Source organism: Scyliorhinus torazame, chromosome 11 (assembly GCF_047496885.1).
Source record: "Scyliorhinus torazame isolate Kashiwa2021f chromosome 11, sScyTor2.1, whole genome shotgun sequence".
Taxonomy (NCBI): Eukaryota; Metazoa; Chordata; class Chondrichthyes; order Carcharhiniformes; family Scyliorhinidae; genus Scyliorhinus; species Scyliorhinus torazame.
Window position 1 is genome coordinate 151402195 of NC_092717.1, and position 27609 is coordinate 151429803.

At 45.1% G+C, this 27609-nt stretch overlaps 1 protein-coding gene across 1 annotated transcript; it reads left to right on the forward strand.

The window, feature by feature from the left end:
• Nucleotides 1-1081: 1081 nt before the first annotated feature.
• Nucleotides 1082-27482, forward strand: LOC140385587 (thymidylate synthase-like). Its single transcript, XM_072467894.1, has 7 exons — nucleotides 1082-1274; nucleotides 2750-2823; nucleotides 20001-20175; nucleotides 20344-20445; nucleotides 21246-21421; nucleotides 22929-23000; nucleotides 27036-27482. The coding sequence occupies exons 1-7, from the start codon at nucleotides 1139-1141 to the stop codon at nucleotides 27171-27173; spliced, it is 873 nt and encodes a 290-aa protein (XP_072323995.1). The 5' UTR covers nucleotides 1082-1138; the 3' UTR covers nucleotides 27174-27482.
• The last annotated feature ends 127 nt before the right edge of the window (nucleotides 27483-27609 follow it).

Consider the following 27609-nt stretch of genomic DNA (forward strand, 5'->3'; position numbering starts at 1 on the left):
AGGGTAATTTAGGTTTTAAAAAGCTGGGAAATTAAGGTGATTAGCATCAGAATAGAAAAAGTGCTGGAGAAACTTAAAGGCAAATCGCCAGGATGTCTTGCATTCTAGGATTCTAAAATAGATAGCTGGCTATGCTTTTCCAAAATTCTAACAGTCCCAGGAGATTGGATCAGCCATTATCATATTGAATGGCAGATCAGGCTCAGCAGACCAAATGAGCCATTCCTGCTCCTATCTCTTGTGGCGACAGTTTCCCCTTTGATGCGACCATCAATTCACATGAGACGATTAGTAGAAGTGAACAGTGGTTTTAATAAGCTAGATCTGTGCCTGCTTGCGACTGCTCTGTACTGAGTGCAGCCTACAGGCTGCAGATCTATATACCACCCCTGAGGGTGGTATACAATACAATACAGTGGTGAATTGTAGCAGCAATACGTTCACCACACCCTTTGAGGGGGAGAGCTGACTGGTGGTGATTTAACCTGAGGATAATAATGATAATAATCTTTATTGTCACAAGTAGGTTTACATTAACACTACTGAGGTTACTGTGAAAATCCCCTGGTTGCCACATTCCGTGCCTGCTCAGGTACACAGAGGGAGAATTCAGAATGTCCAAACCACCTAACCTGCACATCTTTGGACTGTGGAAGGAAACTTGCGCACCCGGAGGAAACCCATGCAGACACAGGGAGATTGTACAGACTTTGCACAGTGACCCAAGCCGGGAATCGAACCTGGCACCCTGGAGCTGTGAAGCAACACGCCAGACAAGCATCTTGAATAATCTCAGCTGGGAATTGGACCTGCGATCTCTGACAGCAGATTGGACGTCGCGCTGAAAGCCGGCAGCGGATTGGACCTGGCGCTGAAAGCCGGCAGCGAATTGGACGCCGCGCGGAAAGGCGGCAGCGGATTGGACGCCGCGCTGAAAGCCGGCAGCGGATTGGACGCCGCGCTGAAAGCCGGCAGCGGATTGGACGCCGCGCTGAAAGCCGGCAGCGGATTGGACGCCGCGCTGAAAGCCGGCCGCAGATTGGATGCTGCGTCACAATAGAAGATAACCAATGGGAGCGGGCCTCCCGAGGGCGGGAAGCTTTGGACAGGATTCGGTTACTGCGGCGTGAGAACAAGGATGGAGCCAGTGAGCGATGAAAACCAGTATTTGCAGCACATCAGGAACATTCTGGAAACCGGTTCCCGGAAGGAGGACCGGACGGGTACAGGCACCGTGTCGGTGTTCGGGCTACAGGCTCGGTATAATCTGAGGGGTGAGGAAACCGGGAGCTGGGCTTGGTTACCGGTTCATTAAGAAATACTGTTTTGGGGCAGAATGAGTGCTGAGTTCAAGGAAATTTAACACTTAAATATTCGTTAATATATAAACGAATTTTTTAAAAATGGGCAACATATCGTGCTTAACATCCAAAGAGTTCTAAAGTATTTTCATTTAACGTTTATAATTTGGGGAAATACAGCAGCTAATGTATTTCACAATGAGAAAATTAAATCGTGTTGTTTTAAGGCGCTTTCTGAATAGTCCATGGACTATGTTCCACTAGAATGACCACCTATGTCTGTTCTGGGGAGATTTAGTCTTTACAGCGTAAGAGTCCCTAGTTCACGGAGTTCGTCCTTGAAAGCTTTAGTTGCCAATTTCTTTGCATTAGAGTCATTCATCCCAATTAGAGCTGAGGTAAATCCATGGCCGGACTTGACCGCTTGTCATACAGAAGCATTGATGAATAATACAGCACAGAAAGAAGGATTGCCAGTCGCCCCTTCTCATGTCAGTGCTGGGTCTTTGCAAGAGCAATTCGCCCAGTGCCACACCCCTGCCTTTTGCATGTTGCCGTGCATTTATTTTTCTTTTCGGATAATGATCCCATTGCCTTATGAATGCCGCAATTAATATCTCCGCCGCACCCTCGGGTTCCAGATCAGCAGGGTCAGCTGGCTGACAGATTATCTACCTCATTGGCAGTGACGATGTGATCTTTTTAAATGGTGGAACAGCTCAAAGGACCAAATAGCCTACTTCTGCTTCTACTTCTATATTCTTTTTGAGGTGCAAGCCTGTTATAAATAATACAACTAGCTTTAAGTGGTGTAAGCATGATTTTGCATTCTGTTCATGAAGGCAGCCAATTAACAGCATTCAGTGCTGGCTGAACACAGCAATCACCCGGCCAATCTTCGTGTCATCTGCAAGCTTACTGATCCTACCCCCCACATTGTCATCCATGTCGTTTGTATAAATGACAAACAATTGGGCACCCAGCACAGATCCCTGAGGTACTGGACACTTGGCTTCCAGTCACTAAAGCTTTGATTTGGAGCAAAGCAATTCAACAAACAATATGTCTCCGCACAGTGACCCAAGCTGGGAATCGAACCTGGCACCCTGGAGCTGTGAAGCAACACACCAGACAAGCATCTTGAATAATCTCAGCTGGGAATTGGATCTGCGATCTCTGACAGCAGATTGGACGTCGCGCTGAAAGCCGGCAGCGGATTGGATGCCGCGCTGAAAGCCGGCAGCGAATTGGATGCCGCGCTGAAAGCTGGCAGCGGATTGGACACCCTTAACCCTTGACTCTGTTGTAGATCAAAAAGTCTGGCAAACTCCAAAATAGCAATATAGTAAATGCCTTTGCTGCTCAACTCGAGTACAATCGCCAAGTTATATTTATCTGCATGCCGTGAATAAAGTAATCCATAAAAATCATTACATTTTGTCTTTCAGATTCTTTTCCCCTCCTCACTACTAAACGAGTATTCTGGAAAGGAATTCTGGAAGAGCTGTTGTGGTTTATCAAGGTACAGATTGTAGTTTGTGAATACATTTTACAAAAGTTCCTAAATGCTGCAGCAATAATAGGATGAGTAGCATCACCTTGTGGCATCCTTTACTTGGGTATATCAAAATAATATTTTTTTTAATGCATGTTTGTATCCCTGAATACTTTGCTTGCATTCAAAAATAGAAAAAAGTGCACTGAATTACATTTTATTGTTGTATCTTTCATATAACATGTAGAAAGTTTGCATAGAATAGAAAAAGTAACATTTATGTGGAACCTTTTTAATGTAGTAAAATGACCCAAGGCTGCTGTTGAATGTTAATATGTTGAACAAAACTTGATACTTAGTCATACAAGGAGGTATGAAGACAGATGGCCAAAAGCCTGATTAAAGAGAGGTTTTAAAAGGCGTCTTGTTTTAAGCAGCATATTAAAGGAAGAAAGGTTTGGGAAGAGAGTTCCTGAGCTACGGGCCTCGGTAGCTGATAATGTGGCTACCAATTGGTGAAGAGATTCTAAAATTTAGGATGCTCAAGAGACCAGAAATGCTGTAGTGCAGATATCTGAGGCTAGAGGACCAGAAGAGGCAGATACAGAGAAAAGGAGGAGCATTGCCATGGAGGAATTTGAAAACTAGAATAAGAATTTTAAAATTGATGTGTTGTGAACCGCGATAATAGTTAATGGTCATGATGATGGCGGGAAAATCTTGAACTCGACACAAAAATATTTAACTTGAAATAAGATGGTTTTTTAAAAAAAAAAATGGACGTACAAACCAAAGATTGCTGAGGATGCAAATTCAGTCACTGGCTGAATTGCTGTGGGCCATACCAAGTGACAATGCAACTGCATCCTGTTTACAGACAAGAATACATTAAAACCACAAAAACCATACAAAACTAACTGATTATCATCTCAGCAGGAATGATATCCTGTGAGCAATGTCCTAGATCGGTTTGTGGATTTTCACAGGACTGGGATAAAAGCCAGCTGCTAAATCTGGTCAGGGTTGACTAGTGCTGGATATGTCAATGTGGGACACAGGAGGAAGGTTGCAGCATACTACTGCAATGGAAGTGCAGATAACTCATCGTTGAAGAAAGCTAAATCAACAAAGCAGCAGCTGAAAAAGAAACCGGGTAGCTTTTCATTCAAGCTATAGAATACTGGAATCTCAAAACTGACTCTTCACCTGCTGAAGCCAGCGCTACTGTAATGAATTGCAACAGCTGCAGCGTTCTACCATCTACTCATCACGGACAAGTCAAAGGCTAACTTGTACATTAAAAAAAAAAATTGCTTTTGACTTCCATCCTCATTTTCTGACCTCTCAATGTGTATGCATGTGCTTCAACATTTTCATCGCATGTAGTAGCTAACAAACTCACACTTTCTTTATTGGGCTGGGAAAGTTATCTGCAAGCAAAGGAATCATAGAATTCCTACAGTGCAGAACGAGGCCATTTGACACATTGAGTCTGCACTGACCCTCTGAAAGAGCACCCTACCTAGACTCACTCCCTCGCCCTGTTCCTGTAACCGTCACTGTACACAAAGGTGCAATTTAGCATGGCCGATCCACCCAACCTGCACATTTTGGACTGTGGGAGGAAACCGGAGCACCCAAAGGAAACCCATGCAGACACGAGGAGAATGTGCAAACTCCACACAGTAAGAAGTTTTACAACACCAGGTTAAAGTCCAACAGGTTTGTTTCAAACCACTGTGGAGATGCCGGCGTTGGACTGGGGTGAGCACAGTATGAAATCTTACAACACCAGGTTAAAGTCCAACAGGTTTGTTTCAAACTCAAACTCCACACAGACAGACATTCAGTCACACAGGGCCGGAAGTGAATCAGAATCTCTGGCGCCGCCCAAATCCCCGACCTTGGGATCCTTTTTAAATTAATCTTGTTGCGACCAACCGAGGTGGTTGAATAAAGGGAACCAGTTCTTTCTTCCTTACCTGGGGTAACAAATTTGGGGAACCTGGCCTGGGGACCAGTCGTTACAATATGGGTCAACACCTGCAATGTACATTCCAGGCTGCTATGCACTTGTGCCTGTGTGGAGCTTAGGAAGGTTAGCTGAGAGTTCAGAGTTAGGGCAGGAGGAAAGTTGAGAGGAAATTTGGCCTGGTGGGCTAGGGGCAGGGAGGGAAATGGCAGAGGTAGCTATGTGGTGACAGAGAAGCCCATATTGTTGGAGGTGGAGACAAAGGGGGAGAGGTTTAAAGAAGTAGATTGAAGTAGAGAAAAAAAAAACGGGGGCTATCTTTTCATTCCAGGGTGATCTTGGAATGATGAACAGTTTTAACCGTTGGGAACCTCGGGTGCTCAATGTAGGCAAGCCAGACTTGCCGTTGAATGGCTAAGCCAGTTGTCTGCCATGGATGCTCAAGTCTGGGCCTTTTAGACTTGGTTTTACTGGGGTCACGGGCATCACTGATGGAGGGAAAATGTCATTGAAATGAACGGTGGCTGAAGAATAGAGGTGTAAAGGGGAGTTGGGAATTAGAATAATTGACTTGAGGCTTTTTACTGTGGTAGATCGTGGGAAGTGGGGTTGGAAGGAAAATGTGGATAAGGAAATTCTCAGATGGCCTCATCTCTGACACGATTGAAGTAATGAGGCTGTGAGATGGTAAGATCCAGGGTGTGCTTAGGAACGTGAAATGGGGCCCGGCACTGGATGGGTTCTGGAGGGGTTTCGCGAGGAATATGTCCAAGGTGGTGAAAGTCCAGGTCAAGCCGAGTTGGGGGTTGGCACTATTTGGGGTAACGGACGAGCCGGGAGTGCAGGAGGCGAAAGAGGCCGGTATCCTGGCCTTTGCGTCCCTGGTAGCCCGGCGGAGGATCTTGCTATTATGGAAGGGCGCAAAGCCCCCCAGTGTGGAAGCTTGGATAAATGACATGGCAGGGTTCATTTAAGCTGGAGAGGATAAAGTTTGCCTTACGAGGGTCTGTGCAGGGGTTCTTCAGGCGGTGGCAACCGTTCCTAGACTATCTCGCGGAGCGTTAGGAGGTCAGCAGCAACCCGGGAGGGGGGGGGGGCTTCCCTATGGGTACCTTTTGAATGTCATATGGGGGGGTTACTGTATATAGGGAAACCCAATGTATAAGTTTTGTATAATTTTTGACTGTTGTGTTTGTGTTTCTTTTTGTTATTGGGGGGGGCGGTTTGCTAAAACTTTGTTGGAAAATTTGAATAAACATATTTTTTTAAAAAAAGGAATGTGAAATGGGAAGATTATGTAAACACTGAGAAGAAAGGGCATGATGAGATGAAGGTTGAAAGCAGCAAGGATGAAAAGTCACTTGGTACAAAGGCCGAGAGAAAAGAATAAGCTATCTTTGGTGAGAAACTGACGTGCTACTTGTTGGATGGCAGAGATAGGATTTGAAATGAAGGCAAGATTGATGGAATAAGGTGAGATACTCAAAGGCGGGAAAGTTGTCAGTAGGGTGGACAAACCACAGTGATTTGGTGATGAGGCTGTGCTGTCATTATGGCATTTTGGGCAAGGCAAGTGGCGGAAGGTATAACCAAATAGGGAGCTTCATTTAAGGGGTGGGGAGATGTCATCATCCCTCAGCCAGACTTTGGTCAAGGTTATGACTTTCTGTCATTCACAATAAGCTCCTAAATGGCAAGGACCTTGTTCAAAAGTGAATATCTGTTTTGGAGGGGTATACACAGTGTGACAGTGTTAGCTGATTCACTGACAAGTTCAAGGTAAACAGTGAGGTGCAGAGTGGGAAGGAGGTTGACCAGATTATTAACCAGTAGGTGGAAAGATTGGTGAGTGTGCAGGGTGGGTGTTATGTGTGTTGATACAGTTGCATAGTCCCTTTTTAGAGTGAGTCTGTGATATCATTGGCTACTTTTTGGGCTTATCTAGACCTAGCCTTTATACAGTTAACCATTTAATACGCCTCTGTCCATTATTGCGTTCAACGCATGTGCTTCAGCATTTCCTTTCTTTTATCCTGCAAGTACCATAAACAACAAGATAAATTAAACTGGCGATGAGGAATGGATGAGAAAAAAATATTTTTACAAAGTGAAATGAAGATTGAAGTTGTCAATGGTCGATGTTGAAACAGATCAACAGTCAGCGATCGGTCCTCACATAACACCATGGCCCTGCACCTGGCATCGGAACTGGTAAGGTTTTGGGCACAAATTCAAAGGAAAGGTCCATTCCAAATTTAAACTGCCACCAGAGTGGCTCAGGCTGCATAGCTTGTGCAGTAAAGGTAGACGGAGAAAAAGAAGAAAAAAAATCAGGAATTGCGAGCTGATACAATTCACTTAATCACCATACTTAAAATATGCCATTGATCTATGGTATATGAGAGCATTCTGATATCACTGAAAAACAGCGAGAAACTTTGGCACCATGGGTGTATTTGAGGAAGACTCAGAAAACTGGAAATCATATGCGGAGCGATTCCACTATTATGTCGTGGCCAATAAAATTTCAGAAGATATTCGGGTCCCTGCTTTTCTTCAAAACTTTTAATTTGCTCAGATGTTTTGTCCAACCTGAGAATTGGTTAAAATATTCGAAGATCATTGGACATAAAAGCCATTAATTATCGCAGAGAGGTTCCAATTTTACCAAAGGAATCAACCAGAGTGGGAAAGCATCAAGTGCCTCATGGAGTTTTGAAAATTTGATTATTTGCTTGATGATACCATTAGAGATCACTTGGTTTGTGGGATGTCAAATTAGGACATTCCGAAAAGCTAATTAACGGAAAGAAATATAAGTTTGAAAACAGCACGAGATATTACCGTTTCAATTGAGATTGCTGCTAAAGAGACTTCTCCACTCTGAGCAGGCACAAGGATCCATAAACTGGCTGCCACCCAGTAAAGGTACCCAGCAACAGGTGTTTATCGCTGTGCAAAAGCAGACTATTCAGTTTCATTGCTGGAGCAAGGATGGCCAATGCAAAAATTGTGGCAGATCTGGCCACACGACAAGAGCTTGCTGGAGTAAAACCATATTTCCAGAGAAGAATGTTCAAGGAAAAATACAAAGCACTTCAAAAGAAGAAATAAGGCAAATTCAACAGCAAACTCAATGTGGCCAAAATAAGAACAACAACTGTGAAAATACAGTACATGGTTCTGCTGAGGAACTGTTGTGCTATCTGTACAAGGTGAATCACATCGGTTTTGGGTAATTCCAAAACTGGATCAAAGAATGGAGGCCGATTATAGGGGGCTGCTGTCCTTAATTCCTGAGACCATCTATGAACAGAATTGCCTACCATTGAAGCCAGCAGATGTCATCCTGAGGACCTACACTGAGGAAATAGTGCCTCTACGAGGAGGATGCAGAAGAGGGGAAACTGCAGAACTGCCACTTCATGTCATCCAAGGAAGTTTTCCAGCTCTTCCTCTCTTAAGGCCTCTCTTAGCTGGGAAAGATCAAATTAAACTGTAGTGCAGTAAACAGCTTAGTTGATTCAAAGGCTGATTTACAGACCACCCTCAAAGTACAGCTGTGTATTTGAAGACACACAGGTCCATGAAATGAGTGCAAGTATCTTTAAAGATCAAGCAAAATAGCCAGCTAAGCATCTCCAAGCCAGAGTAGTACCCTACGCTATACATCCAAAGGTAGAATCTGAACTAATAAGATGTATGGATACAGGAGTCTTGGAACCTGTCACACCAATGACTGGGAAACCCCTATTGTGCCTGTAATGAAGCACGATTGAACAATTCAAATCGGTGGGGATTTAAAAACAGCCATCAATCCAGTTCTATGCACCGATCAATACCTGCTACTGTTGATTCAGGCCTAGCAGGAAAAGTTCAGCAAGTTTGACCTATCTTGGGTCTACCTGCAAATGAATATTACAACTGAACCTCAACACCTGTTCGCCCATTGTCGCACAAAAAAGGTCTCTTCCATTATAAGAGATTACCTTTTTTTAATAATGTCAGGACCTGCTTTATTTCAACGGTCCATGAATCAGATTCTTAGTGGCTTACAGGAGATGCAGTATTACCTTGATATACTAATGACTGGTACCAATGAATGTGGGCAGCACGGTAGCATAGTGATTAGCGCAATTGCTTCACAGCTCCAGGGTCCCATGTTCGATTCCCGGCTTGGGTCACTGTCTATGCGGAGTCTGCACGTTCTCCCCGTGTATGCGTGGGTTTCCTCTGAGTGCTCCGGTCTCCTCCCACAGTCCAAAGATGTGCAGGTTAGGAGAACTGGCCATGCTAAATTGCCCTTAGTGTCCAAAATTGCCCTTAGTGTTGGGTGGGGTAACTGGGTTATGGGGATAGGGTGGAGGTATGCGGTTGGGAAGGGTGCTCTTTCCAAGAGCCGGTGCAGACTCGATGGGCCAAATGGCCTCCTGCACTGTAAATTCTATGAATCAAATAAGAACACTTGCGTAACTTGGGTATATTGAAAAGCCTTCAGATGCATGGTCATTGTGTGAGGAAGGATGAGTGTGATTTATTTCAAGCATCAGTCCAATATCTAGGCCATGTAATCAATAATAAGGGTTTACCTAAAGCACCCAAGAAGATAGAAGCTATGATGGAGGCTCCATGACCAACGATCGTAACACTGATAAGAACATTCCTAGTGGTAATGAACTACTGGAAAATTCATCCCAAACTTGTGCATGAAACAACCTTGGCAATGGACTCCAGAATGTGAAAAACATACAAGTCAGCTAAACCAGCACTAAAGAAGTCCAAAGTGTTGGTACATATCAACCCAAAGTTACCATTGCAACTTGCTTGTGATGCTTTGCTGTATGAAGTTGGAGGGGTGGTGCCACACATACTACCTTCGGGAAGAAAGACCAATAGCTTTTGCATCACGTACCTTAACAAGTGCTGCCACATACCTTAACAAGTGCTGAATCAAACTATGCTTAGTTGGATAAGGAAGCACTGAGTATTTTTGGTGTGAGAAAATGTCACCAATACCTAAATGGTCATTACTTCACATTGTTGACAGATATCAGGCCCTTGACTATTTTTGGGCCACATTAAAGATATACTTTCATGGCAGACTCCATCAATAGTCTTTAATATTATCTGCACGAGATCAAACCGCGTCAGTCAGGGTGCCATGCATTGTCACATTTGCCTTTCCCTGCTGGTCGGATACCCAGTAATGAAAAGAAATTTGTGTGCAGCAGCTCAAGTCCAATAACTGCAGAAATGATCCTCTTGGGGGAGGATAGCGGGAACACTCCCTGAATTAAAGCCGTATATTTCCAAGGAACTGTATTTGACTGCAAGGCAGATAATCTGTTGTAGGGAATGAGAGTAATAATTCCTCCAAATTTGCAACAACATATTGGAACAATTACATGAAGGATACCCAAATAGCTTGAAACAAGGAACTTGCACAGAGCTACTTTTGGTGGCCAGGAACCAATATCCAGATAGAGGAAAAAGCTGGACTCTGCCAGTCATGTGTGTGGGTAAGGAATGCCCTGCCACTGTCCCCATTTCATCCTTTGGGAGTGGCCTAAAATGCCTTGGCAATGTTTACCCTGATTTTTGCTGGTCCATTCGAAGGGCAAGTGTTCATGGCTGTCATAAACACACATTCCAAGTGACCTGAGGTGATCCTAATGAAATCAACAACCACAGAACAAACCATTGAAAACCTTAGTAAGATTTTCCAGAACAAATTGAGAGACTGTGGTCCACAGTTTCTGGCTCAGGAGTTCAAGGACTACTTTAAAATGAATGCTGTTCAACCTGTAAAATTATCACCCATCCACGAACGGTTTAGCTGCAAGGTTTCTTCTGTCCAGATCATGTGACTAATGCCTGGTCAATACGCTGAGGCAGAGATTGCTGAAGAATCCCCTGCTTCTAGTCTTCCTTCTGCAAAAGAGACTATAATGTCTTCCGGGCTATAGTAATCCACAGATTAACTGAAGAATACATTCTCTTCTTCCCCCCCACCCCACCCCAATAAGTTTAGAGTACCCAATTATTTTTTTTCCAATTAAGGAGCAATTTAGCATGGCCAGTCCACCTAACTTGTACATCTTTGGGTCGTGGGGTGAAACCCACACCGACACGGGGAGAATGTGCCAACTCCACACTGGCAGTGACCCGGGTCAGGATTGAACCCGGGTCCTCGGCGCCATAGGTAGCAACCTATGAATTCCTCTGAGGTTAAGAACAAACAAACCCCTGAAGTGCACAGGCAACCAGTGCGGAACCTACCAGATCATCTTTCCTATTGACTGTATTACCACTGTGATAATGGAATACCTGCTCTTGTATGACTATGGGCATAATTGTACGGCTTTGCTGCGCTCGAGCAGCGCGTCATAGCACAGTATGGCCGATAGTAGCCGGGAGACCTCGTTACCGGGATCTACCCTGCTCAACGACTCAAGATGTTGCGCTGTAAACCGCCACCCCCCTCCATTGTCTGTGGGATCACTTACTATAAAATCTGCATATTAAAGTGAACAATTAGTCTCATTTTTAAAGTGCAGGTACCCAAGGGAATGGATCGATCTCCTTCGCCTTGGGTGGTCGCCGTTCAGTGCTGGTCTCTACTAACGGGGACCAGACGGAATGGCACTCATAGGGGTCTCAGGGTGCCCCTGAGGTGCACATGCTTTGGGCATGAAGGCAGCCTATTGAGACCCTCCCATAGTGCGTTTGGGGACATGGGGGGTTGCTTCAGAGATCCATTTTCAAATGGCGGCCCGATCTCCTGCTACACTGGAGTTCCGGTGAGCAGAGCTCCTCCGTGGACAAAATGGGGCTGTGTGCGGCCTCGGCTGCACGTTCCCTGCTGAGGGCCCTATCTAACCCGAGTTCCATTTTTAAAGCGGGTTTCTCGGTGCTGAGAGTGCTAAACGCTTTCGCTATGGGACTTTGTTCCCATTTATTTAAATCCCACCCTACAGTTATTGTTGTGTCAGACCTTCGAAGTAAAGGTGAAAGAATGTTATCTATCGGGTTGATATTGTGCTGTTGCATGGCCCCTTACAAGTTGAGTCACGTAATAGTTCATGGTGTCATTCGCTACTTCGTGGGCTTAGAGCCAATCTAGATCAAGCCTTTGTACAGCTAACAACTATCTAATAAACCGCTGTTGATCATTGTGTTCAATCAAGTGCATCACAACTAGTTTGCCAGCCGAGCACAAAGCGAGAGTTAAACCTTGGACCTTCCAGACTGTATGGTTTACTACTTTAATCTCAGCCAGAATAGCAATTGAGGTACCAAAATTGGCTGTGGCATAGGAAGTGACCAGAATTCCTGCTGCTGCCCATTCCGGTATTACATGTTGGAAAGTACATGTCTTGGAGGCTAAATGAAAATGTGAGTGTGATCGCAAACAGCTTGTTTGGATATCCGACCGTAAAATAAACCTTAAAATAGCTTTCAAGGTACCAGAAGGCTGGCACAAAGGAGAGACTTTAATCCCTTGGTTAAGAATTAGTATTCCAGGACTTCCGGTGACATACCAGAACAAGTCGTACGAAAGGTGACTCCTGTCAGGGTCCTTGTTTTTCAATTCTCTTTGCCCATTTTGGGGGGTTTTAAACCCAGCTGGCCGAAATAGGTAATGGTTAGTCGATGATAACGGTTAGTCAATGTGGAAAAAAGCCGACTGGAGGAGCTTCCGGTGGAGACCATGGAGTGAGTGATTGCACATTTGGTGACTCCCACTCGAGGTAGAATTGTTTGATCCTTTTCACCCGATTTATAGGGGTTGTTTGCTGGCGTAAAATGCATGAATAGTGAGAGAAAGGAATTCTGTGGTGGGGCCGGTTTATGGCTTATCAAAAGAGGAGTGTAACGAGCAAGGGGCAGCAGTCTGGCTGGGAGGGCTTTCGAAGTGCGACAGAGGGAAAGATGGCAGAGGGCTCTGGGATGTTGTTGACTGCCCAGTAATTGGTGGATATTTTGAACGGTAACGTCCAGCAGCAGGGGCAAGATGCCTTTGAGGACCTAGCAATGGCGGCGGAGCCGATCAGGGTAGCTATTGAAAGAGTGGTTTGGCGCTCCAGAAGGTGGGGAATCAGTGGTGGATCATGAGAACCGGTTGGCCTTGTTGGAGGCAGAGATAATGCTCGTGGCAGAGGGCTAGAAGCGGCTGAGACAAATGGTGGAGGACCTCGAGAATCGCTTCAGGAGGCAGAATCTCTGGATTGTGGGGCTGTCTAAAAGGATTGAGGGAACGCAGTATATGGCGATGTTTGAGAAGCTGGTGAGGAGGGGTTCTTTGACTGTCCCTCCTCCCCCGACGTGGATTGAGCGCAGAGAGCATTGAGGAGAAGACTGGAGAACAGCCGAGGGCGATTGCGTTGCGATTGCATCGTTTTCTGGACAAGGAAGATGTGAGTTTATTTTTAATTGTTCATGGGACGTCGGCGTTGCAGATTGTGCCAGCATTTGTTGCCTATCCCTAATTACCCTTGAGGAGGCATTTAAGGGTCAACCACATTGCTGTGGGTCTGGAGTCACATGTAGGCCAGACCAGGTAAGGATGGCATATTTCCTTCCCTAAAGGACATTAGTGAACCAGGTGGCTTTTTACGACAATCGACAATGGTTTCATGCTCATCATTAGACTTTTAATTCCAGATTTTAGTTATTGAAGTCAAATTTCACCACCTGCAGTGGTGAGATTTGAAACTGGAACCACAGCGCATTACTCTGGGTTTCTGGTTTACTAGTCCAGTGGCATTACCACTATGCCACTGCCTCCGCAACGTACCTGGGAAGGAAATATGGTGCGGAGATGGGCAAGCGGCAGGCTGGGTTCAACACGGTCAAGGTGACCTACAAGAGTGAAGTTTGCGGAGCTGTATCCTGGCTCGTTTGTGGGTCACGCACCAGGATCTGGAATTTTATTTAGATACACTGGAGGAGGTGAGTAATTTTGAGACACCATGGACTTGGAAGGCTTGTGAGGACACTGGATGCCATCACGGGGAATATGGGTGTGTAAGCTGGGCGGGTTGTTGCATTTACCATGTGTGTTCAACTGTTTTCGGGGAATTGATCTGTGGGGTGGGTTTTTATTTTTTTTGTTATTTTATTTGTTTAAGGAAGGGTTTGGGGGGAGAGGGAATGCTGACGTGGGTGTAGTTGATTCTCTCAGTTGGTTAAGTGGAGATGGTGGACATTTTGGAGAGTTGAGTGAGGCGTGGACCTGGGGGAGTTGGTTAAAGATCATGGGAGTGCCGAACAGTTTTATTACGAGAATGTTTGGGCATTGAATGGGCTGATTCTGAGTGTTTGACGGTGGATGTGGTGTTTCTTCAGGAGACTCATTTGAACGTGGGGTACCAGACAAGGTTGAGGAAGGTCTGGGTGGAAGACGAGCGGGGTGGCAGTGTTGCTAAATAAAAGGGTGGCTTAATTATGTGGGGAGTATAATGATAAACCCTGAGGGTAGATTTGTGATGGTGAGTGGAAGGTTGGCGAGGGCACCCATGGTGCTGGTGAATGTGTATGCCCCAAATTGGGATGATGTGGAGTTTTTGAGGCAGGTTTTGTCAAAGATTCGGTCCCTGAAGGTGTTGGGCCATGGCAAAGGAGCTGTTGGCGTTTATGGGAAGCATGGGAGGGGCAGACTTGTGGTAGTTTGAGAGGCTGAGGGTGAAGGAATTTTTGTACTTAAGTCCACCAGGTGTACGTCCGGATTGACTTCCTTGGCCTGGACAAGCCACTGTTGGTGTAGGTGGTGGAGTTGGAGTATTTGGTGATCATGGTGTCTGACCATGCGCCGCATTGGGTGGATTGCATGCTGTGGGTAATAGGCGAGGACCAGATGTGATTTGTGAAGGGGCGGCAGCTGTCAACGATTGTCTGGAGATTACTGAATTTTATTATGATGCCCTCCGAGGGCCTGGAGGTGGCTGTGGCGATGGATGTGGAGACAGCTTTCGATCGGGTGGAGTGGGCGAACTTATTTGAGCTGCTGGGGCAGTTTCGGTTTGGGCAGGGGTTGGTGGACTGGTTTCGGCTGTTGTATAAGGCGAGGGGTGGGTGTGCGGTGGGACACCGAGTTTCTTTGTATGCGACTTATCTCCTGTATATTTTGGACCCGGTCGGGAGCTTTGACAGGATCATGGGAATTTTGGGGGAGCTTGGTCTCTTTTCAGGGTATTAAGTCAACATGGGGAAAAGTGGGATATTCCCAGTTAATGCCCGGGGACAGGGGAGGAGTTTGGCGGGATATGTCCCTTTGGTTTGTTGGGGCAAGTTTTTGTTATCTTGGGATTCATGTGGGCCGTGGTTGGTGGAGGGAATGAAGTCCAATTTGAGGTGGTATGAGCTGCCATTGTCGTTGTCTGGTCTAGATGGTAAAGATGACGGTGTTGTTGAAGTTTTTGTTTGTATTTCAGACCCTCCTGATCTTTGTGCCCCAGTCCTCTTAGGAAGGTTAATGGAATGATTTTGAGGTTTGTGGGCAGGTAAGGCCCCACTGGCTAGGAGGGTGTCTTGGAGAGGTATCTATTTTTGAGGGGAGAACCATAGCTTTGCCCTGGCAGGGTTGGATGCGAGGTTCCGGGGGTGGCAGATGGGGATAGAATACTTTAGGGATTTATTTGTGGGAGGGAAGTTTACAAATCTTGAGGGTCCATATCAGTTGCCGATGGGGAATGGGTTCAGGTATCTACAGGTTTGGGACTTCATGAGGAAGGGAGTTCCTTTGTTTCCAATGCTGCTAACCCCATTGTTTCAAGGCAAACTCTTCTCGGAGGATGAAATGGGAGAAGGCAGGGTCTCAGATATATATGTGGGGGTGGTGTGCAGGGAGGCCGGTGAACTATGTCCATATGTTCTGGGTGTGTCAGGTTGAGAGGGTTTTGGACGGGATTTGCAGATATAATGTCAAAGATCTGGGGGTAACGATAGCTCCGAGTCCGGGGGTGGCAATATTTTGGAGTGTCAAAGGATCTTTAAGGAATATTGAGTCGTGGGGGGGGGTTGTGTGTTTTCTTTGTTATGTATACATTTGAAAATGACTTCAAAAAAACTAAAAGCCCACTGGAAAGAACCTCCAAGCTGGTAGCCCAGCGAGGGAATCAGAAGGAGAGAAGGTAGCGGAGGCGACTGGAGGTGGTGAAGGGCTCGAGGCCAAACGAGTACTTCTAGGAAATGTTCTCTCGACTGATGGGAGGGGGGTGAAATGTTCGAATCTCTGCAGTTGGATAGGACCCATCCGGGCACTCTGGCAGATTCCACGACCACATGAGCCATCATGGGCAGTGATTATTCACTTTCGTAGCTTCCAGAGTTGGGAACGGGTCCTGGAATGGGCCAAGAACCACAATATTGATTGTGACGGGTGCACAGTGCTGATCTACCAGGGCATTGGGACCGAGCTGGTAAAGAGGTGTGCAGCCTTCAATAAGGCAACGGTGGTGTTGTATAACAAAGGAGTGCGATTTGGGGTGGTGTATCCGGCGATTGTTGAGAATCATGATGGACTCTCAAGCCCATGACTGACCCGGAGCAGGCAGAGGCCTTCATTAAAGGGAAAGGACTGGGATTGGTCGATGGAGGGCCGATGAGGACTTGTGCGAAAGACTGGATGGGTTTGTTGAAGATGTTGTCGTACAGTGTGTTTAGTCTCTTAGGTTTTCTTGCATGTCAGGGTTGTAAACGGGGTGATTGATATGGTACTTGGAGGAAAAGAGAAGTATAAGGACACTAGTGTTTTGGCACTTGGCCAGGCCAGGGGATTCTGTTCCTGTTTTTGTTAGCTTTTTGGGTGGGGACCCTAGATGGGAGCTACCTCACTAGTAATGAATGGCTAGTGAATGGGATTGGGGTGGGGGGGAGGGCCTGCAACTCGGGCATTTTGGCGAGGTACAATGAGTCTAGTTTGTTTGGTAGGGGTTAGCTGAGGTGGCAGATCGTCTGCAAGCTCGGGAGAGTGGGGGGTGATATTGGATGGGGAAGGGTTGGGCAGGGATGGGTGGAGAGCTAACAGTGACCAGAAGATTTTCTTTGTCTCATCCTTTGGATGGGGCTAGTGGCCACCTTGGGTGGGTCTGGAACCTTGGAATGTGCAATGAAAGGATGATTCATCACGGTGGTAATGGCTGACTATGATGGGGGGGATGGTGAGAGACCCTCAACAAGGCTAGCCACCTGGACTGTGGTGGGGGGGGGGGGGGGGGGCGCAAGATTGCTGTGAAAAGGGCAAGAGTTGTCTCTCATTTAAAGAGTTTGGGGGCAAATGTGTTTTTACACGAGAAACACTCGCGGGTGGGGGACCTGACCAGGCTGCGGAAGACCTGAGTGAGCCAGCTTTTTTACTTGGGCTTTGATCGCAGGGCCTGGGGATTTCTACTTCCAGGTATGGAAGGTCCTAGCTGATCAGGGGGCTCAGTACGTGATCGTTACAGGCACACTGGAGGCTCTTAGTAAATGCACTTTGACCTGCTGCCTAAGCCAGGGCAGTGTACCAGCTGAGTTTGAGGGGGTTGGTGTATGGGGAGAAGGCCAGCCGTCTGTTAACTCACCAGCTAAGGTGCAAAGCGATTGCTAGGGAGATCATCCTGGTTAGGGATTTGGAAGGTAGGCTGGCCTGGACCAGATGAATGGGGTATTTTGAGCTTTTTATGAGGCTATTCAGGGAGGAGCCCCGGTGGATGAGCTGGGAATGGTGAGTTCCCCAAGGTGGGAGGAGTTGTGGGAAGAGTTGGAGGCACCACTGGGTTTGGAGACGGTTTGGACAGATGCAGAAAGGGAAGGCACCGGGGCCAAATGGGGTTCCAGGTGGAATTCTACAAGAAGTTTGCGGATCGGCTAGTTCGGTTATTGTTGAGGATGTTTAATGATTCTCTGGGACGGGGTTCCCTTCCTGAGACACTTTGACAAGCATCCATCTCTCGTCTCCTGAAAAAGAACAAGGATGTGGGTTGAATCACCTTATTTCATTGTTTAATGTGGACACACAACTATTTGGTCACGGTTCCAGCATTGCGGTTGGACCTCTGTTGTGGAGGACCAGACTGGATTTGTAAAGGGCCAAAAGTTGTTGTCGTCCAATGTGAGGCAACTGCTAAATGAAGTCCTCACCCCAGCGGCTGGGCCGGAACCTGAGATATTGGGTACAGAAAAAGCGTTCGAGAGGATCGAGTGGGGTACCTCCTTTGTAGTTTTGGAGAAGTTTTGGTTTGGGGTTTGTGTCGTCGGTGCATTTGTTGTATGAGGCTCCTTCTGCCAGCGTCCGTACCAGAACCATGAGTTCTGATTCTTTTCAGCTGCAAAGGGGGATGAGGCAGGGGTGTCCTTTGTCTCCCCTTCTGTTCGCGTTAGCGATTGAGCCACTGACTATTTCCCTAAGGGCCTCAAACAAGTGGAGAGTGATAGTTAAGGATGGTGTGGAACACAGGGTATCCTTATATGTGCAGGACCCAGGGCCAGTTATGGGAGACATAATGGGTATAATGACGAACTTTGGCTCCTGCTTTGGATACAAGTTAAATTTGGGAGAGAGTGAGTATTATTTGGTCAACACTTCGGGAAGGGGAGATGGTCTTGGGGATCCCTTTCTTCCTAGCTTGGACTAGCTTCTGCTATTTGGGGGTCCAGATGATGCGGGATTGGGCGTGGCTCCGTAAATTGCATTATGCCAGCCTAGCGCGTAGGGTCAAGGCTGACCAGCAAAGGTGGGACAACCTTCCATTGTCCTTTGCGGTCCTTCATCAGTGAAGATGAACATCTTGCCCAGATTCCTATTCCCATTTCAGTGACTTCCGGTGTTCCTACCCAAGACATTTCCCGGGGGTGGGGGCAGCATTGAGTGACTTGAATCAGGCTTCATATGGATGGGGAAAACCCGCAGAAGGATAGACAATTGGGAGGTCTTGTGTTACTAAATTTGATATTTTATTACTGGGCTGTCAACGCGATACCTCGTGTGGTTGGAGTCTGGGTCATTAGGGTCCAGCTTCGGGGCACTGGTGATAGCGTCTCTGCCATTTATTTGCTCCAGCAAAGTACTTGTTAAACCCGGTTGCTGTCTCCACTTTAAAAATATGGAAGCAACTCCGTCAGCATTTCAAGTTGCGGTCGGTGTCAAGGCTGGCCCCCATTTGTGTTAACCATTTGTTCGAGCTGGCAAAGTTGGATGCCAATTTGGGGTGTGGAAGGGGCTGGAGAGGGAGAGTGATTCATTCCTGGAGGGCGGCTTCCCAGCTTGGAGGAATTGAAAAAGAAATTTAGGTTCTCTGGCTCGGACTTGTTTAGGTACCTCCAAGTACGAGATTTTGTTTAGATGTTTCTGACATTTCCAGTGGCGCTGCCATCATCATTGCTGTTGGAGAGGATCCTTTTCTGTTTGTTGCCGGAAGAGGGTAATACGTCTGGCATATATGGATGGATTTTGGGTGAGGATCTGGTCTCGGTTGAAGGGGTAAAGGCCAAATGGGAGGAGTTGGGGCCTATATTGGAGGAGGTGGTGTGGAGTGCGTCCCTTCTCGGGGTGACTACCATGTCATCGTGTACGAGACTGAGCCTGATCCAGCTCGTGGTAGCATTTAGGATGTTTACTGAAGACCGAACGAGTAGTTGCTTTGCAGGGTTGAGGTTGGGTGCGAGCGCTGTTCAAGGGGGGCCTGCTAATCTCACGCACATATTCTGGTTCTGTCCCAAGCTTGTGGTATTTGGAATCTCATTTTCTTTCAGCACCATGTTCGTGATTCTGAACATTGAGCTGGAGCCCTGTCCTTTAGCGGCTATATTTGGGGTTTCGGACTTGCCAGAGCTGCGGACGGGTGCAGGGGCAGATGTCCTTGCCTTTGCCTTGCTGGTTGCTCGGAGGTGAATCCTGTTGAGTCGGAGGCTGGCGACGCCACCTAGTGCCTTGGCGTGGCAAAGTGACGAGCGTTTTTGCACTTAGATGTTCAAGTACAACATGAGGGGGTCAATTGAAGGGCTCTTCAGGGGATGGCAACCCTTTATACGTTTGTATTGTATTTCAAGGAATTGGTCACTGAGCTGTTAGAGAGTGGGGAGGGAGCAATGGAGTGTGGGTTGTTTACTAGATTATTGTTTTCTTTTTTAGTTTACTGTTGCTTGTATGTTTTATATAAAATGACAAAGCCTAATTAATATATATTTTTTAAAAATTAGTATTCCTGCAGATTCACTTTTCTCTCTATCTTTATCTTCAATTTTATTTCAGGGCTCCACCAATTCTAACGAGCTTTCAAAAAAGGGAGTTAGAATTTGGGACGCCAATGGATCACGAGACTATCTGGACAAGCAAGGATTCCAAAACCGAGAGGAAGGTGATTTGGGTCCGGTTTATGGCTTCCAATGGAGGCACTTTGGGGCTGAATATAAGGACATGCATACAGGTTAGGAAAAATTGCAATGCTATATCTCCGCTAATTAATTTTGGATTTCTAGGATTTGGTATTTCTACTGGAACAAACAAAACAATTTTAAACTAGCTTAAAATTGTTAACTGAATGTTTTGTGTGGATTTAAAAAATTTTATTAATTTGCTTGCATTATGGTTGTAGATTACTCTGGTCAAGGAATCGATCAGCTCGAGTATGTAATTGAAACCATCAAAAACAACCCGGAGGATCGCAGAATCATTATGTGCGCTTGGAACCCTAAAGGTAAAAAAAAAAGATACCAGTTAAGTGAGGTTGGAATCTTCCAAGAGATCACTTGGTGAAGGCAAATATGTAACAGCTGCATATGCTAGAGTTCCCAGATTCGATTCACAGTCTAGCCAGTTTCCGCTAGAATCACGGTGGGATATTCCTATTAACCTAGATGCCTTATTGTAAAGGAGGATCAAGATTCTGACTGTGTGCAATCTAGTGACTTGCTGGAAAGCAGTCTAGTAAGAATGGATCAAATTTGTTGCAATGTGGTTCTTCCTGCAAGTCCTGTTAAACGTCCACCACCACCAGTTCTAAATTATTAAATTATTGGTTTGTGGACATAAGTAGCAACTGAAGCAAAGGAGATTGTAGCATTTAAGAATAAATTGGTTGGATGAAGAAAAATATGACAGTGTCGGAGGATATAGCCACTCTATTGGAGCTAGTAGATGCATGTATATCACCTACTTACTAGTTGCCTTTTGTGCTGAAGTTTCTATGGTTTTGTTACTGTTCATTTCTATGTCTACTCTGTACAATCAATATAATGGTAAATTACTGGAGAGACGAAGCTTTGTTCTTCACGCCACTAGCTGAGTCAAATTGCAATATGTCACCATGTCAAACCAGCTGGAAGCATGGCACTAAATCTAAATGGAGTTTATTAGAACACTTAACACTGAGTGCCAGATAATTTGAATTTCAGTGAATGTATAAGCTTTCTACTTGGTGTCAGTGGTGAAGTCAATCCAAGCTGTGTTTTAATATATATAGCTATTGCATTCTTTCCTGATTTATTGTTTCTGCAGATCTTCCTCAGATGGCTCTACCTCCCTGCCATGCTTTGTGCCAATTCTATGTGGTAAATGGAGAGCTCTCCTGTCAACTGTATCAGAGGTCAGGAGATATGGGCCTTGGTGTCCCATTCAATATTGCCAGCTACTCATTGCTGACATACATGATTGCACATATCACTGGACTAAAGGTACTTTGGGCTTGTTTTGTATTTATATAATGTTATCCATACCAAAGCATTAATTACTTTGAGAGTAATTGTTATGTAGACAACCATAACACACCAATACCTTGCAAACAGCAAATGAGAAAAGTGGCCGGTTAATTGGTCTTTCTGGTGATTGAGGATTAATGTTGGCCAAGATACCGAGAGAACTCCCTGTTCTTCTTTGACTATTGCACTGGGAACTTTTTTATGTCCACCTGGGGCAACTGATTGGATTAGATTTTAAATGTAGAAAGGACAATATCTGGGACAGTATCGTACTCGTACTGATTATATGCTCAAGGCCTTGTCTCTTTTTCCATTCCTTCTAACTAGTGCCAACAGCCAAGCCAAGTGGTAATTTCAATAAAAGTATTGATGGGACTAATCCAGTGGCATTCTTTTTGTGGTTTCACAATGGGAAGGAAGATGGATGTTGATTCAGTCAAATTTTTCCCTTAGCGAAGACGTAGTAGCGCTTGTTCACTGTTCCCCACTGACAGCTGCCTACAGACTTTTTGAAGGCTTGTTAGTGGAGATTTTCTTTAATCTATTGTATTTTCTAGTGTGGTACCCAATACAGGTTGTCTGGCAGCTTTTCAGCAAGGCAGATTTGGAAAATCCTCACCGAGACACTGTCCAAAGAATTATAAGGCAGTAGATATGAATTTAGATTAAATGTTGGACAAAAAGCATTAGATAATACAAATGGGGTTAAGGGAGAGAAAAAAAGAGATCAGATCTATTTTGACCTTTTAAAGAGTTCTCAATGCACACTCTTCTGAAAGAATAACACCTGATTAATTTTTCAGGGCCTGGGGTTATTCTGTAATTATCACTAACCAAGCTGTTTTTATAAAAAAAAAAATTAAAAAAATTTTTTTTTAAATCCTTACTCCTGAATACACCAGTACGTAAATTTTTTAAATGTGGATCCAGTGGGCAAGTATAGCAAGTACAAGTCTTTGCAGTTGTTTCAATGCCAATATTGTTGTGCAAAAACTGCCCATGTGGAAAAACTGGCAGCGGGATTCTCTGCCCCGCTGTGCCACATTTCTGCCCCGACCCGCCGGCAGGATTCTCCCGTACGCCGGCCTGTCAGTGGCGTTTCCCATTGTGGGGCAGCCTCACGCGGTCGGGAACCCCCCTGGCACCGGCGGAGAATCACACCCAGGGTGTCTCTCTCAACCACCTATGGATTTCCATGTTTTCGCAACCTGCTCTAGCTTTCCACCTTTAATTTTATCTGTGCATACTCCAGAAATTGCTACCGTTTCCTGCATTTTAATGGTGCGCACTATGGCCTTGCAATTAACAGGTGCTGGGTCACTGTAAAAAGGTAATGGTTAGTTGGACATGCCAGACCACTGTTTTTTCTTCTCTTTTCTATAAGGATAAACAAGTGTAACAATATTCCTTGACTAGATAAACTGCAGTGACAGATGCTGGTCATACACCTAAATAGTTCCTTTATTACTTGCTCTCCTTCCAGCCTGGTGATTTTGTACACACGTTGGGTGATGCTCATATTTACAAGAACCATATTGAAGCATTGAAGATTCAGGTAAATGTACTCCCAATGACCTGAAGTAAACTTGTTTCTGTTCCTACAAGGACAAAAACACAAATGGAGATTAATTAATCTTTAATTTTGTAACCATATTAACACTATAAATTAAGCAGAATAATTATTCCAGCAGATGCTTTACAATCTGAAATGATTTCAAATTAGTTCATAATCTCTTCTTCAAAGTTGTCATATTTGAACTCTGGGTATAGAAAACAAAAAAATGTTGATTAAATCACTTGTTTTTGATAGGATTCTTGCATAATTACCGTTCTCTTGCTCTATGTGGCCCACCCAAATACAGATACCAAGGGTTTGGGCTTTGGGTGAAATCATGAATTTACACCCAAAATTGTGCTTGTTAGGTTACACCCATAATTGTGCTCGTAAGGTAATCACAAACATAAAGGGCTGGATTCTCCGTCGGAGGGATCCCCCTTTTCGCTGCCAGCTACACTCATGGCCACAAATTTGTGGGGGTGCCCACGATGGGAAACACCATTGGCCGGCTGCCGGGACGGAGAATCCTGCTGGCGGGGGGGCGCACCCGAAAATGGGTGCAGCAGGACGGAGAATCCCACCCAAAATCTTTTATGAAACAAATAATCCTGGCAGTAAAGAGAAATTTCTGCCATTTGACAAGAGTTCAGACTTTTGAACTGTCAGGAAATGTGAATGGTCCTTTCTCAAGAGTGATAGTGCCCATAACAGGATTGCACCCACTGTAAATGGGCCCAGAAAAAGGCAGTCATTGTTTTAAGAGAAGAAACGCCGAACACCAGTCTCTGTGTTTCTCCAACCTCCACTCTTAACCCTTCTGTTGATGCAGCTTCTGCAAAAGAAAGGGCACAGTGGTGATCTGCAGCAAAAGCAGTGATTGACATGGGCTTTGCTGCCTGCCTCGCCCTCCACCCAGAAGAAAGCACCTTCACGCTGAAATCTGCTGCTAGTGTGAGCACTTGCTACCTTGAGTGTCCAGAAGGGGATACTGCCATTGCATTCGGTGTGGCCCCTTTGAAGCTGTATTTGTACTAAAAGTGGCTGGAGGGCTGATCAACAGTCATCACAGGTCCACTTGATAGCCCGGAGCAGCTGCAGAAGCCAGCTGGTAACCTTTACCAGTGCTGCCATCTTAGTATGAAGCAGCTTGAGCTGTGAATGCAAATGGCAGCCAAGTAAAGGATGGCATGAGCCTGAGTTGTGGCAACCAGGTCTAGATGCAAGGCTCAATAGCAACTCCCTGGACCTGCTCCCAGCCTCCTTTCGGAGTGCAGGTAGTAGCCAAGTGAAGGCAGAGGTCAGGAAAACAATTGAAAGGGCAGAATTTCATGATCCTGTTGCAATCTAGTTAGGGGCAAGTAAATGTTTGTTTAAAGAAGACAAAGTTTGAGATCCCAGGTACTTAATAAGAATAAAGCCACAAGGTTTCACAGTTTTTAAACAAATCACATAAACTTTACGAGAAGTCATACAAATCAAACAATTTATAATATCTATCTTATGATCTAAAATTCAGAATTAACCTGAGGTACATGTAAATTAACAGATAAACTGTGGTCGAACACACTATACTGCACAAATAAATAGCAATTGTTTTTTTTTAAAATAAATTAGAATACCCAATTCATTTTTCCAATTAAGGGCAATTTAGTGTGGCCAGTCCACCTACCCTGCACATCTTTGGGTTGTGGGGCGAAACCCACGCAAACACTGGGAGAATGCAAACTCCACATGGACAGTGACCCAGAGCCGGGATCAAACCTGAGACCTCGACGTTGTGATGCAGCAGTGCTTTCTTCTGGGTGGAGGGTGAGGCAGGCAGCAAAGGCCATGTCAATCACTGCTTTTGCTGCTTGCTGCAGATCACCACACGATGCAGCAGTGCTAACCACTGCACCGCCGTGCTGCCCATAAATAGCAATTGTGACCAAAGCGCATCCCTTGCATTTCTCAATTACCCACCCAGATGACAGTTACACATCTCAGAAGATAGCCTCTAGATTTTCACTCCAGGTGTTCTGACACTTTTAAGAGGGGCAAGGCCTGTAGTAAAACCCCATTTGAGGGTGTTTCCCTTTCCCAATTTGGGGGGGGGGGGGGGTTCTCTTGTCTGCCAGGTTCCAGTTGTCTGTAGGAGGGTGGATCGGGAGCATCCTTTAAAAACAGAGCCTGGTCTCTCTGGAGCTGGACCTCCTGGCTGTAAGGCCCTGCCCCTCAAGTGTCAGAAAATCTGGAGTAAAAATCTAGTTGTGTTTCTAGGGAGAAATATGTTGGTTTTCAGTCAGAAGCTGACACTTTGCCATTTTTAAAGAAAATTTTGTCCCCAGTGTGCTGCACATCAATCATTTTTGAAAAATGTGAATGTCACTGACAAATGAAAAAGTGCTGATGAAAGTTCACTCATTAAATCTCACCTTTTTAGTTCCTGTTTAAACCTACATGGGCTTAAACGTACATCATTGTGATGTTTCCCTCTATTTTGGACAATGAAACGTCAGTTTCGTGTGAACGCATAAAATAAATAATGTTTCTTGACCTGTTTTAAGTCACTGCCCAATATTTTGTTTTGATTAAATTTAAGTTAATTGAGAATTTTTATATTCACCATGATTTTTGACTGCACTGTTGAGTGCATTCACACAAGTCTTGGTGTATATTGGCAGTCTTGGCAGCATTCTGATTCTAGTTTGGAGTTAAACATGCATGACAGAGAATTATGTTTTGTTACATTGTTTCAGGCAGAAATGTGGTAAATGGTATTTAATCCAAAGAAGTATGAGGCAATGCATTTTGGGAGGACAGGAAAGGGCATACATAATAAAACTATCAGATTCAGAAATGTGTAGGGAAGGAAAAAAACACAAACCTGCTCCTGGGCCTGGCGAAGCTTGCCATAAACAGGTCCAGGCAGCAGGCAACTGAGGGGGTCATCTGACCGGACTGCCTGCCCCTCTTTGCAGCCAGATGTCCCTGGACAGGGAGCATGCGGTGACCACGGGCACAATCAAGGCCTTCTGTGCTCTGTGGGCACTGTAGAGATTGGACTGTTCCATCGACCCCAGTTTTCACATTTTAATTTAATGTTTTTAAGTTCCGTTCCTCTTTGTTCCTTCTGGGCTATGCTCCGTTTGTCTTTTGGGAGTGGCCCCTTTTAATTTCTCCCTCAGTTAATTTCTGTTCTTCCAATTAGTTGATTGGGCCCTAAAATAAAGCAAAGGGCTGTTGTAGTTTGTCTATATTGCCTGAAAGTAACAGGACAGATAGACAAGGCGATCAAGAAGGCATGTGGGATACTTGTCTTTAATTGTTATATGAGCAGGTTATGCTAGCACAGGTGAACTGGTGTTCAACAACACCGATGGCAATGGTGGCTTTTTACTCCACATTGTGTGCACTGCAGTGCACGGGTTTCCCATTGGATTGCTAGCAGGTGACCTCTGTTTCAACCAGCCCACCATGGCCGTAGCGCTTCAATAATCCAGATGCCATATTTAAAGGCCATCCCTAGCACACTGCAAGTGAAGGAAGCTGCTTGGAAATTATGGCTGCCAAAACCAAGAAGCATGTTGCCCCGAACCTTGGCGGCACCTTCCTGATTGTATGTGTTCTAAACATAACATCCAAAATCCAAGAGATTTCTTTATGAAAGTATGTGTGGGAATATAACATTCTATTCTGTTTTCCATTTTTAAAAAAAAATGTTTTTCTTCCAATTAATCAAAATTGCATTGTTACATGCAGAAATTTGTAGTGTTTATAATTTGTTCTTTAAAAATTCCAATTAAGGGGCAATTTAGCGTGGCCAATCCACCGACCCTGTACATCTTTGGATTGTGGGAATGAGACCCATGCAGGCTCGGTGAGATGTGCAAACTCCACATGGATAGTGACCCGGGGCCGGGATAAAACCCGGGTCCTTGGCCTGGAAGCAGCAATGCTAACCACTGTGCCACCATATCACCCTAGCGTTTATAATTTTTGTATTTAAAGCAAAGGTTTTGTAAAAGCTCAACTGTTCTGCTTTCGACACAGCTCCAGCGGGAACCGAGACCTTTTCCAAAATTGAAGATATTGCGCAATGTGGAAAATATTAATGAATTCAAAGCAGAAGACTTCAAGTTAGAAGGCTATGATCCATACCCTACTATCAAGATGGAAATGGCTGTATAATACTAAGGCTTGCCTACCTGACTTGATAAATAAAAGGTGAAGACTGATGGAAGAAGAGCATGAAACGCCATGGCAGTTGAAGCGTGGACCGAATCCTTCAATTTGTTGTGGGAGCTACATCCTTCTTGGATCTTCATAACAGTTCTGTTACACACACTTCTGTTACATGCAGTAAGAAAATAATGACTGTCAAATGAAACTTGTTTAGGTATAACACAAGAGCATCTAATTCTTTTTACACAAGTCTATTGAAATATATAATTCTGTTTATATAATTTGTCAATAAAGTGTTTTCTTTAGCTGGAACAAGGTTGTGTTGCTAAGCATGAACTCCAGGAGTTCCTTGCAATTTATTAAGACGTATCAGTATTGTGGGTTTCACAGTAAAATGAATGAAATTGCACAAAACAATTCCTAATACAGCAGTGAAAATTAT